Consider the following 16,961-nt stretch of genomic DNA (forward strand, 5'->3'; position numbering starts at 1 on the left):
GCATTTATTTAGTACTTACTATATTCAATACATATTCATTCATTCAGCAAGCATTCATTTAGCACTTACTATATTCAATACACTATTCTAGGCATTTTGAGAGGAACAAAAAGAAATAAAAATGAACCTGTCTTCAGGGACCTTACAATCTATTCCCACTATACCAAGGTAAGAAAATGAGGTTGAACAGCAAAATTCTATGAGTTTTCAAAATACCTTGTCCTCTGAGCCCAAGCATGCACATTTGCAAGTATGCATGTGTGCACATGTATGCACTCACACACATATGCACATGCACACACATAATTGGAATGACCTGAAGCATCTAGGTAGAAAATGAAAAGATCAGATAGCTGAAATACTTTTCCTCCTACTTGTAGTAGTTGTTGTCCCATATTTCTCTCTCTAACTTTAAACCTCTCCTTACAAATGGGCTCCTTCCCTCCTGCCTGCAGATACTCCCAGACATCATCCATCCCCAAACAAACAAACAAAAACCAAAAACCTTGCAAATGATTGCCTTTCATCTCTGCACAGTTAAATTCCCTAAAAAAAAAGAAAAAAGGCACAACATTCCTTCCTTCCACTTATGCCTTCATTTCCTTATAATCTGCCTTCCATCCCACCATGTGACTGAAACAGCCCTGTCCAGCGTTACCACTCCTTCTCCTTCTTGGCCTCTCTGGAGTGTTTGGCAATGTTGATCACCTTCTCCATCTGGATCTCCTCTTCTCTCTGGGTCCTGGCTGGCTCAGTGGATAGAGCACTGGGCCTGGAGTCAGGAAAACCCAAGTTCAAATCCAGCCTCAGACACTCACCAACTGGGTGACCCTGAGCAAGTCATTTAGCCCTGTTTGTCTCCATTTTCTCATCTATAAAATGAGCTAGAGAAGGAAATGGTAGACCACTCCAGTATCTTTGCCACGAACACCCCAAATTTGGTCCCAAAGAGTTGGACACAACTGAAATGACTTGACTACAACATGGGGATAATCATAGCACATACCTCCTGGGGTTGTTGTGAGGATCAAATTAGATAATTCTTGTAAAGCATATAGTAGGTGTTTAATAAATGCTTGTTCCCTTCCCTTTCCTCCCTTCCCACACAAGTACATGCCTACCTGACTGCTCCTTATTAGTCTACTCTTTTGGATCAGACAATGATGTTGTCCTCTCTGTTGTGAATACACCCCAGGGTTCTGACCCGAGCCTTCTCTACTCTCTCTTCCACTCTCTCATTGACCACATCAACTCCCAGGGGTTCAGGAATCATCTTAATGTATGCAATCCACCTTGATCTCTCTCCTGAGCTCTCATCCCGTGTCTCTAATTGTCTTCGAGAAACATCTCTCGGGGGCAGCTAGGTAGCACAGTGGATAGAGCTCTGGCCTTAGAGTCAGGAGGACCTGAGTTCAAATGTGGCCTCAGACACTTGACAATTACTAGCTGTGTGACCCTGGGCAAGTCACTTAGCCCCGACTGCCTAAGCCAAAAAAAAAAAAAAAAAAAAAAGAAGATATATCTCTCCCTGAATATCCTCTCGGCATCTCAAACTCAACATGCTCAAAATTGGACTCCTTATTTTTACTTCAAACCCAAGCCTCTTCCTAACCTCCCTGTTTCTGTCAAGGGCATCACCAGTCTTCCAGGAACCCAAATTCAATCGATAAATCAATAAACAAACATTTATTAAGTGCCTACTGTATGCCGGGCACTGTACATACAATCTAGTATTCGTTTGCTTCTCTCCATTAACATGTACCTGTTCCACTAGCCTCCAAACCTGGTCTCCCCACCTCCCATCTCTCCTCTTTTCTATATATCTGCCACCCAGATGCCAGACTGATAGTCCTAGAACACAGGTCTGACCACGTCACTCTCCTGCTCGGGAAGCTTCAGTGGCTCCCTATTGCCTCTAGGATTACCTACAAACAAATGCTTGGCATTTAAAGCCCGTCCTAACTGGGCCGCAGCCAGTCTTTCCAGGTTAATTACACATTACTACCCCTCCTGAACTCTAGGGTCTGAGCACACTGGTCTACTTGTTACTCCTGTATACAGTATTCCATTTCCCACCTCTGTGCCCCCACATGCTTCCCATGCCTGGAATGTTCTCCCTCCTCACCCTGCCTCTTTAGATCTATTGCTCTCTTTAAAGCTCAGCTCAACTGAGCTCTTCAAAAGATACCTGATTGGGGCAGTTAGGTGGTGCAGTGGATAGAGCACCGGCCTTGGATTCAAGAGGACCTGAGATCAAATCCGGCCTCAAGCTAGCTGTGTGACTCTGGGCAAGTCACTTAACCCCACTGCCTAGCAAAAAAAACCAAAAACAAAAGGCCCCTGATTCTCTTAGTTGTTGGTGCCCCAGACCTCGCCCAAAACTGCCATTTACCTTACATACCTGTGCATAGCTTACATTTACTTCTCTGTGAATGTGTTGTATCCCTAGTAGAACATAAACTTGAGGGCGGGGACTGTTTCACTTAATATCTGTATCCTCAGTGCCTTGCACAGTCCTGGTCCTATAAGTAGGAGCTTAATAAATGTTTGTTCATTGATTCCTACGTGATATTTGAAAACATTAATTTATTCATTCAACAAAACAGTTATTAGTTATGTACTTTGTTCAAAGTACTGTGCTAAATGTTGGAGGAGATGAACAAGGAGGCTCCTCCTCATGGAACTTATAGTTAAGTAGGGAGATAAGACACAAATACAAACAAAATCTGTAATACACGGTATGGCATAACGAGAGCATTAGAGAGATATCAAACAAAGTGCAATGTGAGGTCTGAGAAGGAAAGTTGCTATAGATTGGGGGGTGGAGAATCAGGAGAGGCTTCCTGGAGGAGGTGGCATACACTGGAATTAGGCTTTCAAAGGGGAGTAGGAATTGACCAGCTCCTCTAAATCTCTCCCTCCAAAGGACTGAGGACATTACAGGCAAAGGGAAAAATGCAAATGAAAGTATGGAGATAGGAGCGTGCAGAGCATGTTTGTGGAATAGAGGGCCATAGCAGAGAGCGTAAGGAGAGGGAGTAACGCAATTTAAAGTCTGAAAAGCAGTATGAGGCCATCTTGCGAAGCACCTTGAATGCCATCTAACTTTTTCCCCGAAGAACTTGTGTAGTGTTTCTGTCTCAGATCTGTAGAGGTTTACACCTTCCAGGGGCAATAAGAATTGTTTTTCTGAACATAAAACCACACCATGTTTATTTTCATCATTATCACCAGCCAGTCAATAAGCATTTATGAAATGCCTACTGTGTACCAAGCACTGTGCTGACTACAAAGAAAGCCCAAAACTCTTCTCTCCACGAGCTTACAAGCTCATGAGAGAGAAATGTCACTACTCATCTCACCACTAGGTCTCTCAATGACGATGATGATGATAGCTAGCATTTACATAGTATGTTAAGATTTACAAATCACTTTACATATGTTATCTCATTTGATCCTCACAACTACCTTGGAGATAGCTACTATTAATATCCCCATTTTATAGATGAGGAAATTGAGGCAGATGGAGGTGCCTTGCTCAGGGTCACAAAATTAGATGTGCCTGAGACAGAATTTGAACTCAAGTCTTCCTGATTCCAAGTCTAACACTCCATCCACTGCACCACCTCGTCACCTCTGAATTTTTTTTTTTGCCACAGCAACTCACGGAATCTGAAGAATTCCAAACTTTACCATCTGTGGTCCATTCACACCAATGAAATTGTGATTCTCTTTAAGTAATAATAATTCCAGACTGGTCCTGTGTACAGGTACACAGATGTGGTAGTACAGATACTATTACTGTATTCCCATTTTGCAGATGAAGCAACTTAGGCTCAGAAAGGATAAGTGACCAGGTGACAGATTTAGAGCTAGAAGGCATCCTAGAGGTCAACCTAGAGGTCCAACCTTCTCATTTTACAGATGAGGAAACTGAGGCTTAGAATTGGCAGATGACTTGACCAAGTTGTGCAGGCCTTAAGTAGCAAGAACTTGTAGTTGAAACTAGATTGCTTGACTCTAAATCTGCACTAACTCTTTCCTCTGAACCACAATGTCAGCTTTTCTGCTGATATCCAGTGACAGTGTTACGACTTGAACCCAGGTCTTCGGACTTGAAGCATGGTCTGATTTCCCCTAGACCAAGCTGCCTCTTTAAGGACAAATGAAAGCTTTGTTTGAAGGTTCTCTACATTATCGCTCTATGAGAGGGCACAGGCAGGGCTTCCATCCCGCCAGGGTAGCAGTACAATAAATGTGCTCCTGATGTGTCTTTCTTATTAGCTTCTTTTCTATAAATTTTATTACATTTAATTAAAAATTATTGGTATAAAACTACTGCAGATGGTTCTTTTTTTAGTCAGAAAATTAAAAAGTGAATCTTCTCATCAGTCAATTTCAATGAGCAGTGTAATCACGCACATTAGGAGGTGATGGAGGCAAGATGGTAATAATTTCTATTGCATTTTCTAGCTCCATTTGCTGAAACTTAATGAAACTTCTGTGTGGGTTCATTTGTCAAAAGAAATGTATACGGATAAATATATATTTATAATAATAAGCAGGCTTTTGGCCTCCGGGAAGACAGCAATGCCAAAGGGCTGAACAGAGATACTGTAATGTACCCTCATTGAGGCGACATAGTCCCCGGACAGATGGAATTAGTCAGCAGGAGTTTGACATACAAACACATAGGATGTACAAATAGGAACATTAATCAATGAGACTGTCAGACATCTTCATTTTAGGAGGTCACGCATAATGAAAAGCAGCATGGGGCAATGGGGAGAGCTTTGGACTTGTAATCAGAGGCTCTGGGTTTGAATCCCAGACTTGCTGTTTACTATTTGCACGACCTTGTGCAAATCACCACTCCTGAGGCAGCCTATCTAAAGGGTATTTGAACTCCGACATTTTGTGGTTTCACAGATCTAACACTTATCAACAATTAACAAAGTTAGATTGCATAAGAATATTTTGTATGAAGAGAAAAAAGCAACTTTCAAATACTCAAGAACTCTGATCAATACAATGACTAACCATAATTCCTGAAGACCAGTCAAGAAGCATGCTACTCACTTTCTGCCGGAGAAGTGATGGACCCAAGATGGAAAATGCAATGGAAAAACCAATGTGAGAATGTGTTTTGCTTCACTATGAGTATTTGCTATAAAGGTTTTGTTTTGCTTTTTTTCGCAAAGGTAGAAGAGTAGAAAGGAAAAGTGACTGGCAAGAGGGTTGCCCCACAAAAAAGAAAAGAAAAGAAAAGAAAAAAGGTAATTGCAGTATTTTTAAAGAAATGAACATAAAAGAACAGAAGGAAGGTCAGAAGGAAATACAAACAAGCAGGACAGCTTTGAAAGTTACATATGAAATTTATCATATACTTAAAAAGCAAGTAAATATTACAGAATAGAAATACACAGTTTCATGGGCAATCCTCTTTTTTCTTTTTTTACTGTATCTGAGAGTGCTGTTTTCAGATACTTTTTGTAAACATCAAAATAGAGAAAATAAATATAAAATTGGTTTCAGGAACAAAATCACGAACACAACCAAAACTGATCATTTTGCCAGGTACAACAAATACTGTTTCTATGTATTAAGTTCCAACGAGACTGGTAGCCATCAGCTAAGAAATAAAACCTCTCAATGGGCTGCAAATAGAATATCAATACAGAAAAAGTCACTGGGTCTATTCTGGAGACAGAGTGCCTAGGCTGATGATGGAAATCATTCAAAAGTAGAGCTAACTCCTGTTTATCTGGAGACCAACTAATAAAAATTCCTGCTTTGCTAATTTGGGACTCTATTCTTATGAGAAGAAGACTTATGGCAAGTAAGTAATCTAGGATTTGGGGTACAGTAACTTGTTTTTCCTCTTCTGTGTCTCCCTGTCCCCACACATACACAGTTTCCAGAATCTCTCCTCTTTGGGTTACTACCTCTTCTATCTAGTCTCCTCGACAATCTCCGTCTTCACTTATGGTCTTGTCCAGTTAAGAACTTATGTACAGAATAAACATCCTGTGGCCCTGAAATACCAAGAAGTGCCCTCTGAACCATCACAAAATGATTAAATTACATTCACCACAAATTTTGTTCCAGGTCTAAATCCTACTGCAGACAAATGAGGCACTCTGGGAAGTCCCATATATTTGGCTGACTGAAAATGACTGGTTTAGCATTTTGTATATATTTAGAATACAGTAATGGGCAGCTAGGGGTGGTGCAGTAGGCCTGGAGTCGAGAATACTCAACTTCCTGAGTTCAAATCTGGCCTCAGACACTTACTACCTGTGTGACCCTGGGCAAATCACTTAACCCTGTCTGCCTCAGTTTCCTCATCTGTAAAAGGAGCTGGAGAAGAAAATGACAAACCATTCCAATATCTCTGCCAAGAAAACCCCAAATGGGATCACGATGAGTCAGACACAATTGGAAAATGACTGACAACAAAGATTACAATGAGATATACAACATAAAAACTATACTAAACACGATCTAATCACTTTTGTGGTACTGTGGGAAAAAAGAAAGCTGGGTCTCATTTTCTTTCTCTGCAAAATGAATGGTTGGGCTCAGGGGTGGGGAACCTGCGGCCTTGAGGCCGCATGTGGCCTTCTAGATTCTTGGGTGTGGTCTTTTGATTGAGTCAGAGTTTTACAGAAAGAATCCTTTTATTAAGGTGATTTGTTCTGTGAGGTTTGGACTCATTTTAAAGGCTGCTCCCAAGGACCTAGAAGGCCACAGGTTCCCCACCCCTGCCCTAACTAGTCCAATGAGTAACCACCAATAACAACTGCTACTAACAGGCGGATGCACGCCAGTGGCAGAACTCCCCTTGACCAGCTTCAGAGCCATCATCTAACAAAGCGACTCTTGTGGAGAAGGCACCAACCATCCTCACCGACTAACTACCAGTCAATTGGCATCCACAGGGTAGGTGGGCTAGCCTAGCTAACAGTGGAGAAACCTAGGAGAGAGATAGAAGGCAGGATGTGCTAGACAGGTCAAACCAGTATCACCGCCACACCTTGACCGCCATTTTCCTAGGACCCTGAGTCCAACAGCCTTTGGGACAGTCGTGCTTCCATCCCAGTGACCATGGCCATCACCCTGTGAGCAACCCCCAAGGAGGTACAGGCGGGCAATTGCTCCTCCAGATATTAGAGCCACATCTACTTTAGACATAGAAACAAAATAGTTCTTGGTCTGCCACATGACTCAACAACAGGAGGTGACACAATTTTATCAGTGGAAATAACATCAAAGAAGACGCATTAGCATAGAAGAACCACAGGACTTTTTCATCTGACTTGATGCTGAATCCGTCCATATGGGCTATCTCCCCCATTAGGATGTAAGTCTCTTAAGAGCAGGGACTGTCTTTGCTTTCTGCATTTTAAGGGCTCAGTACAGTGAGCTGTGCACAGTAAGTGCTTTCATTCGGTTTGTGAAAGGTTTTGGAAACCTAACAGGGTCATTTATATCTGATTGTAGTGGCAACAGGGATCCTGAAATGCCTACATCAGACCTGACCTTGAGAGAAAGCTGAGACTTAGCCCCTTCTCTAAGAAATGACAGGTGTTCCTTGGAAGCGCACAAGCATGGCCAAGTCACAACCTCCGGGTGTTGTGATAGACTTAAAATTCCCTAAACGTTCCTCTAACAGATGGCAGTCCATGGACCACATCTCTTTTCAAGGCATGGTTATTGAACTGGCTTCAGACAGCAGCGTTTTGTCAATGAAGGATCATTGGATTCTCTCATTAGCATGTTTCAGGAAGGCTCAAAAAATGCTGCTAGTGCGCTTTACTCCAACAGACTAGTCTGATGAGAAGATCAGAGAAATGTCACAGACCAAAGTATGCCTGCCTTCTGTCAAGCCTTTGGACAAAGCCTCCCATGATGTTCTTGGGAACAAGACGGAGAAATGGAGATTGGACAGTAACACGATTGGATAGGTGAAGCCTGGTGTCTAGACTGAAGCAGAAGGAGTGCTGAAGCTTGAGCCAGAATGCTTGGGTTTAAATCAGCTCTGCTACTACTACCTGTGGCTAAAGGGTAAGTTACCTAACCTCTCTGGGCCTCAGTTTCCCCACCTACAAAATGAAGAAATAAACTGGATAATTCTAGCTAAAGGAAGTCCTGAGGTCCCACCATGGCCCCATGTCAACTTGGGGGAAGTCTCTCTCCAGCATTATTGTTGCAAGGGCTCTCTCTTCTGCTGACCTCAAGAATAAAGCACAAACACCAAAACTGGGCATTTAAAGCACTTCCTAATCTGGCCTGCTGGCTATTCCTTGTACCCTGCAGCTATCTAAATCCTGGGATGCATTCCCTTCTCACCTCCGCCTCATGGAATCCTGAGCTTCTGTCAAAGCACAGCTCAGATACCACTGCCCACATGAGGAAAGACATTCCTAGTTATTAGCACTGCCTCCCTCTTGAAATTATTGTAGTAACTATTCTAAACAATAAAATTATTCTAAATAATAAGAAAGAGAAGGAAACAAACATTTAATAAATGTTTCTGTGTGCCAGAGACTGAGCTCTGAAGACCCTTCCCTGCTCTAAGTCTAAAATCCAGTTATCTCTAAGGTCCTCCTCAGTTGTAAATGTTTTGAAATGACATAATGCGAATGTTAAGAAAATGAAGTTATCACAAGTAACATAAATAACACTTTAAAAAATATCTCATTTGATTCTCACAACAACCCTGGGAGAGAAAGTGCTATTATTATCCACATTTTACAGTTAAGGAAACTGAGGCAGACAGGTTAAGTGACTTGCCCAGGGTCACCCAGCTCGTAAGTGTCTGAGGTTAGATTTGATCTCAGGTCTCCCTGACTGCAGGTGGAGGACTCTATTGACTGTGCCACCTAGCTACCTTCACAGAGCACCCACAGTGAGGGTGTTGGTGTTTGTTGTTATTTAGTTGTTTCAGTCGTGTCTGATGCTTCATGACCCCATTTGGGGTTTTCTTGGCAAAGATACTGGAATGGTTTGCCTTTTCTTTCTGCAGTTCATTTTACAGATGAGGAAACTGAGACAAACAGGGTTAAGTGACTTGCCCAGGGTCACACAGCTAGAAAGTGTCTGAGGTAAGATTTGAACTCAGAAAGATATGAGCCTTCCGGACTCTAGGCCTGGACTCCATTCTAATCACTGTGCCACCTAGCTGCCGCCTAGGGAATTGGTAGTCCAGTGATAATTTGCCTGAGCCAGACTAAGTACAGAAGTTGGAACTACAGTCTGGCTCCTGCCTATTTTTCCAGCCTTATTTCCCATTACTCCACTTTTCACCCTCTTATCTTCAAGTCAAATGGAACCTTCATGAATTCATATAGGCTGTCTCCTTGTCTGAAATGCTCCCTCCTCATGACTCCTCAGAATCACTGTCTTCTTTCAAGGCTCATCTCAGTTTCCTGTATTTTCAAGAAGCCTTCTCTGAATCTGTTAGCTACTGGTGCTTTCCCTTCCTCAAATTATTTTGTGTTTGTATCTGGTCATGTTGTATTCTTTCAGGGAATATAAGCTTCTTGAGGGCAAGAACTCTGATGTTTTTTGCCTAAGTATCATCGGTGCCTAACACATAGTACCTCATGCATGCCTGTTGTAGCCATCATTATGTTGTGCTTGGTTTTGGATGCCATTTTTTTAGGGGGGTGCTGACAAGTTGAAGTGAGGAAGGTGACCGGAGGAGTGAAGACATTAGAAACCATGCCATAGGGCTTAGTAATTAAAGAAACTAAGGATACTTAGCCAGGAAAAGAGAAAGCCACTAGTCATTTTATTCATATCTTAAAAGCTATTATGTGGACAGCATTAGACTCATTCTGCTTATCCCCACAGGGGAGAACCAGAGAAAACAAATGGAGGCTAAAAGGGAGGCAGATATCAGTTTGACATAAAGGAATGCCTCCTAACAGCCCAAGATAGCCAGAACTGGAAAGGGCAGTATGGGGAGTTAGTGAGTTCCCCATCACTTGGGGTTCCAATCTGAAAAGGCTGGATGATCACTTATTGGTGATTTTGTATTGGGGATTCATGGTTAGGGTAGGGATTGCATAAAATGGCCTCATAAAGTCCCTTCAGATTATCAGTCTATGAGTAGGATGCTTCTTGGATCCCAAAGACTGAAGTACCATCCTCTATATAAGATGATACAGATGATGCTACGTGAACAGGGGTCATAGTTTTAGATCTAGAAGAAGCAATGGGGAGCAACCCATTCATTTTACAAATGAGGACATTTAAAGATCAAGATCGGCACAGTGCCTTGCCCACCGACACACAGGTAGTAAGTGGGAGAGCTGACATTCAAACTTAGCTCCTGTGGCTTCAGGTGCAGCACTCCTGCCACCACACCAGAGCTCGAGCTTTGCATTGCTTTTCCAGTCGGATGGTCTATAACTCAGCTATCTACTGTCTCTCCTCTTTAACCAATAGTGCATATTTTTCCTAGGTAGTTGGGTGTGATCTTAGGGCACCATCTGTGGCTAGAGGTCTGTGATAAAGTCATCCAACTCACCTGGCCATCTGACCCACGACCTTGACCTCATCAGCACCATGCATGTGCTAACCAACAGAACTAGTTCGCCATGGACGTGTAGTCAAATCCATAGAATCATCGACTTTTTAGAGTGGGAAGAGACCTTGGGGATCATCCATTCCAGGCTGCTCTATCTCAAAACAGATGCTCCACCCAGCCTTCCCTGTCCCTTTGCTTTCTTTCTGGTCCATAGGTCTGCTAGCAAACAGAAGAAACCCTTACTTTCTAATCATTGGTTATGGACACCTCAGCCTTGAGGATAATTTGTTATAGTGGAAAGAGTCTTGTATTTGGAGTCAGAAGACCCGAGTTCAAATTCCATCTCTTTCACTTACTTTCTGCATTATTTTAGGCAAGTCATTTCACCTCTATGAGCCTCAGTTCCCTTGTAGGTAAAATCAAAGCGTTGGATTTTATGTCCATTAAAGTCTCTTCTAGCTCCAGATCTATGATTCTGGAATCCCCTGGGAATCATCTTCGCTTTGTCTGGTCTTTGTTAGCCTGTCAGTAAGGCATTACAATAATAATTCATTAATTCAAATGATATTCATTTGGCATGTGTGGTGATTCTGATAAGTATTAGACTAGAATTGTTAAACACCCCAGGTCAATGGGATAATCTCTCATTGAGAATGGCTGAAAGGATTAAAGGACTTTGAGAAGAGAAGGTAGAGTAGGAGATATGATCATTAACTTCATTACTAGCCATGGTTGTTGTGACTATCAAATGAGATAATACATGTACAGAACTTTCTACTATATGAATGCTAGCTGGCATTATTGTCATTATTATTATCATTATTCTTGTTGTTTGAAGTTGACCAAGGAAGGGGTGGAGGATGCTATGAAAGAGATTCTTGTTTTAGCTAATGGATTAGACCAGTTGCAGGGTCCTTCCATCTATGTATATATGTATATGTATATACACATATATATACACATATATGTTGGTTTTTTCCCTTCTTTTTTGGACTATATTGAAATGTAATGGACCTTTGCATTTGGACCCTCTTAGCTATTACCAATGATGATATATCAATGTTAGCATTATTGTCTTCTCCCACTGCCTCCTTTACTCCGGGTAATATATGTCCGCATCTTCCAAATGAAAATCTAGCTTCTCTAAACTAGCTTATTTTTGCTTTATAAATCCTTTTGTTACCAAAGAGGCAAATTAACAGTGTCTCTTAGATTAGGGGATTGGGAGGAGCAACTGTGAAGAGTTGCTCTGAGAGGGGCAATGGGATATTTAAAACACTCAAGAGAACAAACTCTCTCAAAGCTCTCAAGGATTCCTTTACCAACCAGCAATTCCTAACTGCTAATTGCAAATCATTCTTATCTATTCATTATGCAGGTCCCCTAAGAATATCCACTTGGCAATACTTCATTAACTTGAGTTACTGGATAGAACTGAAAGTGACCAGACTGCATTTCTCTTAAAATCTTCAATAATTCAGGCTTTTTATTAATCCAAATTGGACTTCACTGAAACATTTAGTGAGGCTGAACTGCACCTCCTCCAGGCCTTATCTACACACCGCAGAATTAACTGGAGATTTGAATTGGCTGGCTAGGAGAATGGATAAAGATATTTATTGGGGGGTGCAGGGCTGAAATATTCAGTTTGACAACCTTGACCTCTGTTATTGATAACTCTAGCATCTCCAACTCACTTTGAAACAAATTAATAACGAAATCAGGCCCAGATGTACCACTTAACCACCCAGGTTCATTAAACATTTAGCTTATAGCACCTTAGGTTTTCCATGATATAAAAATTCTTTTAAATAAGCGAAACTTTCCTGTGCATATCTTTGCAATGAAAATGTATATGTCTTAATTTAGGGTGTTTATTTTGGTGGGTGGTCAAGAATCTATTTTGGCACCCCTTTCAAAATCAAGTGTCAAACTCATCTCCCATGAAAATAAGATCAGTTTCCCAAGACAACTTAAAACTAACCAGAGGGACACGAGACTTTACGGTACCTTTCTGTTTCCTGATCTGTGGTCTGCTGTTTGCTCTCAAATGCATTAAAACTGCTCATGTCCACATAGCCATCATTCTCATTTGCTGTTGACAATGCCCTGCTGGGATCTTCGAAAAGCTTAGTAAATGTTCCAGCCCTCGTAGGTCTCCGAGGAGGGATTTGGATGTTTTCATAATCTGAGTTCATTGCTGGGATATTCTCATAATCCGAAGTGTCTGCATTGGGAAACGAAATGGACCTTGGCTTCGTCAGGGGAAGAGGCAGGAACGGAGGTCGGGAGCGGTCCTCAAATGACTCCACTCTGGACACACTCCGGCTGAAGGCAGCCCCTTTCCTCTTCATGTCTCTGTAAAAGATGATGGAGGAAGGAGATTCTGAAGCTCGCAGCTTCCCGGATCTAGACTTGAGCTGAGGAGAATTGCTGAGACTCCTCCTGTCAATTTCCAGGACCCTTGAGGGCCCATGGTAACTGGATTCTGAAGAGGATCTGGAAGAGGAAACATTGACATCCACGTGGACTTTGTTCTCAGTCCTTTTTTTGAATGTCAAGGCCAGGAATCTCTTAAAGGATGATTTTTTCTTCTTTGTGTATTTATCAGGGGAGTCGTTATCAATCAGAAGGGAGGGGGAGCTCTTTGTGATTGGCTTTTTTGTGATGCAGGCCAGGTCAAAGGGAGGTGGGATATCCACAACAGAAGAAGGGGTTGACATGCCACTGGAAGAAAGATGACTTCTTTGGGAGAAGCTCCCCGAGGACCCAATAACACAAGGCAAAGAAAGATTATCCTCTTTCCTTTTTATCCTTGCATCATCCAATACAGATTCTTCCAACTCTCGGTACAAAGAAATGGGAAGATCTCGGCCTTCCACAGAGAAAGACCGAGGATATAAGATAAAGCTTCTTGGCTTGGCTGGCAAGGCCCTGTTGATTTCCAGTGGTTTCCCTTCCATTGGCAGCCGAGCCTTATTTCCTTCTTGCCTGCTGTCCGTGGGTAGCAAATCAGTCTCTGGCCCTGTTTCTTCAGGAACAGTTTCTGGGACATAGCCCGGCACTTTCCCGGAGTGAGACCGGGCCCTTGTGACAATGTTTTTCCGATCCACAGTAGTCAGGCCATTGTCAGCATCAGCGTTAATTTCTTCTTTAATGCTGCTCTGAGTGCCTTCTTCTCCTTTTGTTTCAGAGTAACCCCTTCCTCCTGGAAAAGTGTTCTCATCTCGGTGCATCAGGCTAACTCCCATCACGTAGGGGTCAATGAGGGAGTCATCTACTGTTTCATCATCCAGGGTTTCCTCTGGCACAATGACTACTGCAGGAACCTCGAAAGCCTCATCCGCTGGAGATCCACCTTGGTTATTTCCAAGTCCAGTCACGGGGGCATGCTCATCGTCTTGCATCTGCTCTGGGAGAGTTACACCACCTCCAGAAACATCATCTGCTTCTCCACCTCTTTCATGGTTTTCCTTCGTAGTGGTTTCAGTTCTACTTCCTGTAACAAGAAACCCCATTGAAGTTGACCCCGAGTCTGCCTCTACTCCAGATTCTGATTCTTTCACTGATTCAGAGAGAGGATAATAGCTATCACTGCAAAAAGACGTGCTTTCAGTAGGGAGAAAGGCGAATGAATGTCCTGGAAGAGAATCCAAGAGCTCATCACCACCTTCACTTTCAAAAGGAATAATCTGGCAGCTCTCATCAGCAGCTTCATCCTTCAACATGTCTTCAGCGTCTTGAGTGTCTTCTCCCACACCCTGGATGGCTGCTTCCTCTTCTTCTTGGCCATCTTTTACCTCGGCATCTCGATCGCCACTGTCCACGGTGTCTTCGTTTTCCCGGTCTGTGATTTTAGGATCTTCTACGGCAGAGCCAGTCTCATTGAGCTCATTGCAGGGTTCTAACCCTTCATGACACTCATTTTCAGCTTCATCTCCCCCTGCCTCAGTTTCCCCTTCAGCAGGGGGAATATCAGAAGCATCATAACAGTCTAATGAACTTGGTTCTGCATCAGCACACTCTTCACTGTTGGCATCCCCAACATCCAATGATTCTTCAGGGTCCCCTGGCTGCTCACCACTGGCCTCTGGCTCATCTGAAGCTATGTGGGTTAAAATAATATCCTTGCAATCCTCGCTGCTGGAACAAAGCCTCTTCCTTTCCAAACTGTAACCATCTTGGTTCTCTATCAGGCTGTCTCCTTCCTTGCTCAAGAAAAGCTTATCCTTTTCACCTGGATCATTTTCACAGTCTGTGTCCTCACCAGTATTTTCATACATGGGATCTTGGGTCTCAGTTCCTCCTGGGGATCCTTGTAAAGGCTGATCAGTCCTCTCACAGTCCCCACCTAGTGGCAGTTCATTTGAGTCATCCACTCGGTCAGTGGAGTTCAGAGAGTCCTCTTCTGTCTCTTCTACCTTGGCCTCAAAGCTGCTGGAGCAGTTGCTGGAACAGGGGTCCTCTACCTCAGTTTCCTCCTCCCTAGTTGCTGGCAAAGATGCCAAGTTCTCATTCTCTGCACAGCAAGGCTCCTGCTCCAATGCTTTGTAGTCTCCTTCAGTCAGCCGAGTTTCAGTGACTAAGATGTATTCATCGTCAGCTTCTGATTCTGAGCATTCAGGGTTGGACTGATTCCCTTCATACAGCTCTCCATCCGAACAGATCAATTTCCCATTGCTGTATTTGTTGAAGGTGTTGTTCATATACACACGAGTTTTCCCCCTATTGGTAGTGGCCAACTTGGGCTTTGGAGCGATGGGTGGTTTGGGTCCTCTGGACATAGAGTTCGGACTGTGAGGAATATCTAAACGGGGGGACGGAGGAAACTTGGAGACTGCTATTGGTGTGAAGTGACCAGCAGTCTTGGGCTTTGGTGCTAATGGGGGCTTTGGTGAATCTAAGAAGAGAAAGAGAAAAAGGAAGTTAAGACACACCCAATTTCTTGCCATTTAAATTCTAAAAAATATCTCTCATTAGAGTTATTAGAGCTCATTAGAACTGTCTGTGAGGCAGCTTGGTTTAGTGGGAAAAATGCTGGGCTGGGTATTGTAGTGGAAAGACCACTACATTTGGAGTCAAGAGAATTTGGTTCATATCTTGGCTCGGACCTGCTAGCCTTAGTGGGAGCGTTTTGGGCAAGTGGGAAGAATGGTGAATTTAGGAAGTCTGAGGACCTGGGTTCAAATTCCAACTTTACCACTTACTACCTGTGTGACTGTGGACAATCAATTAATCAATCAACAAACATTGATTTTGCACATAATGTGTGAGGGCTCTAAAAATGCAAAAACAATAATGAAGCAATCTCTACACTCAATACATTTACACTTTAAAGAAGGAAATAAGATACAAAACAGATACAAGATGACTTTTTTGGGGGGAGGTAGTACTAGAACTTGGAGGGAGGGATCAGGAGGGCCATCAAATAGAAGATGGCGTTTGAATAGACTTGATGGAAACTAGAGATTCCCAGAGGTAGAAGTTGAGGAGAAGCATGTTCCAGGTATGGGGGATGCCCAGTGTAAAGACATGAAAATGAGAGATGGAGTGTCGTGTGTGAGGAAAAGCCAGAAGGCCAGTTTAGCTGAATCAAGAGTATGTGGAAGGGAGTGACATGTAATAATTCAGGAAATGGAGGAGGGGGCAAATTGTAAAAAAAAAAAAAAGCTATGAATTCCATATTTGATCCTGGAGGTAATAGGGAGCCACTGAAGTTTATTGAGTGAGGGGTGATGTGGCTAGTTATTTCTTTTCTTTCTTTTTTTTCTTAAGAAGGGAAGTTTGGCTTTTATTTTATTTTATTTTTTTGGTGAGGCAATCAGGGTTAAGTAACTTGCCCAGAGTCATACAGCTAGTAAGTGTCAAGTGTCTGAGGCCAGATTCAAGTTATTTCTTTGGGCCTTAGTTTTCTTCTCTACAAAATGAGGAGATTGTAACAGATATCCCTTCAGGCTACAACACTCCACGATCCTAAGTTAACTCCTCTTAGTTAAGGTAGCAATTATCTACAAAAAGAAGAACTTGGGACTTTGCCCCAACTCTGTGGTCATAGCATCATGGATTTAGAGCTGGCAGGGGCTTTAGGAGTCATCCCTCTTGTTTTACAGATGAAGAAACCAAGGCAAAGAGAGGCTAAGTGGTTTGCCCAGGGCTACATAGCAGGTATCTGAGGGAAGATTTGAACCCAGTGCCCTAGGCATTACACAATGCTGGCTCTGAGTCCTACATGGGAGACAGGAGATTTGGATTCTCATCCTGATTCTGCTACTAACTTGCTGTGTGACCTCGAGCCAATTACTTTTGGGTCTCAGGTGCATTCAAAACAAAACCAAAGTTGGACTTGATGATCTCAAAGGTCCTTTCCTGCTCTGACATTCTATGATTTAGTGAGAGACACTCAAAGACAAGACATTTTATCCCA

At 42.7% G+C, this 16,961-nt stretch overlaps 1 protein-coding gene across 2 annotated transcripts in view; it reads right to left on the bottom strand.

The window, feature by feature from the left end:
• The window catches only part of FGD5 (FYVE, RhoGEF and PH domain containing 5), a 186,629-nt gene that overhangs the window by 145,287 nt on the left and 24,381 nt on the right, over nt 1-16,961 (bottom strand). For both annotated transcript variants that reach the window (XM_027863997.1, XM_027863996.1), the window contains exon 2: nt 12,548-15,437. In XM_027863997.1, the coding sequence (XP_027719798.1) occupies nt 12,548-15,437 (2,890 nt within the window). The remainder of the gene's footprint in view (nt 1-12,547; nt 15,438-16,961) is intronic.

Source organism: Vombatus ursinus, unplaced genomic scaffold, assembly GCF_900497805.2.
Source record: "Vombatus ursinus unplaced genomic scaffold, bare-nosed wombat genome assembly UNPS02014773.1, whole genome shotgun sequence".
Taxonomy (NCBI): Eukaryota; Metazoa; Chordata; class Mammalia; order Diprotodontia; family Vombatidae; genus Vombatus; species Vombatus ursinus.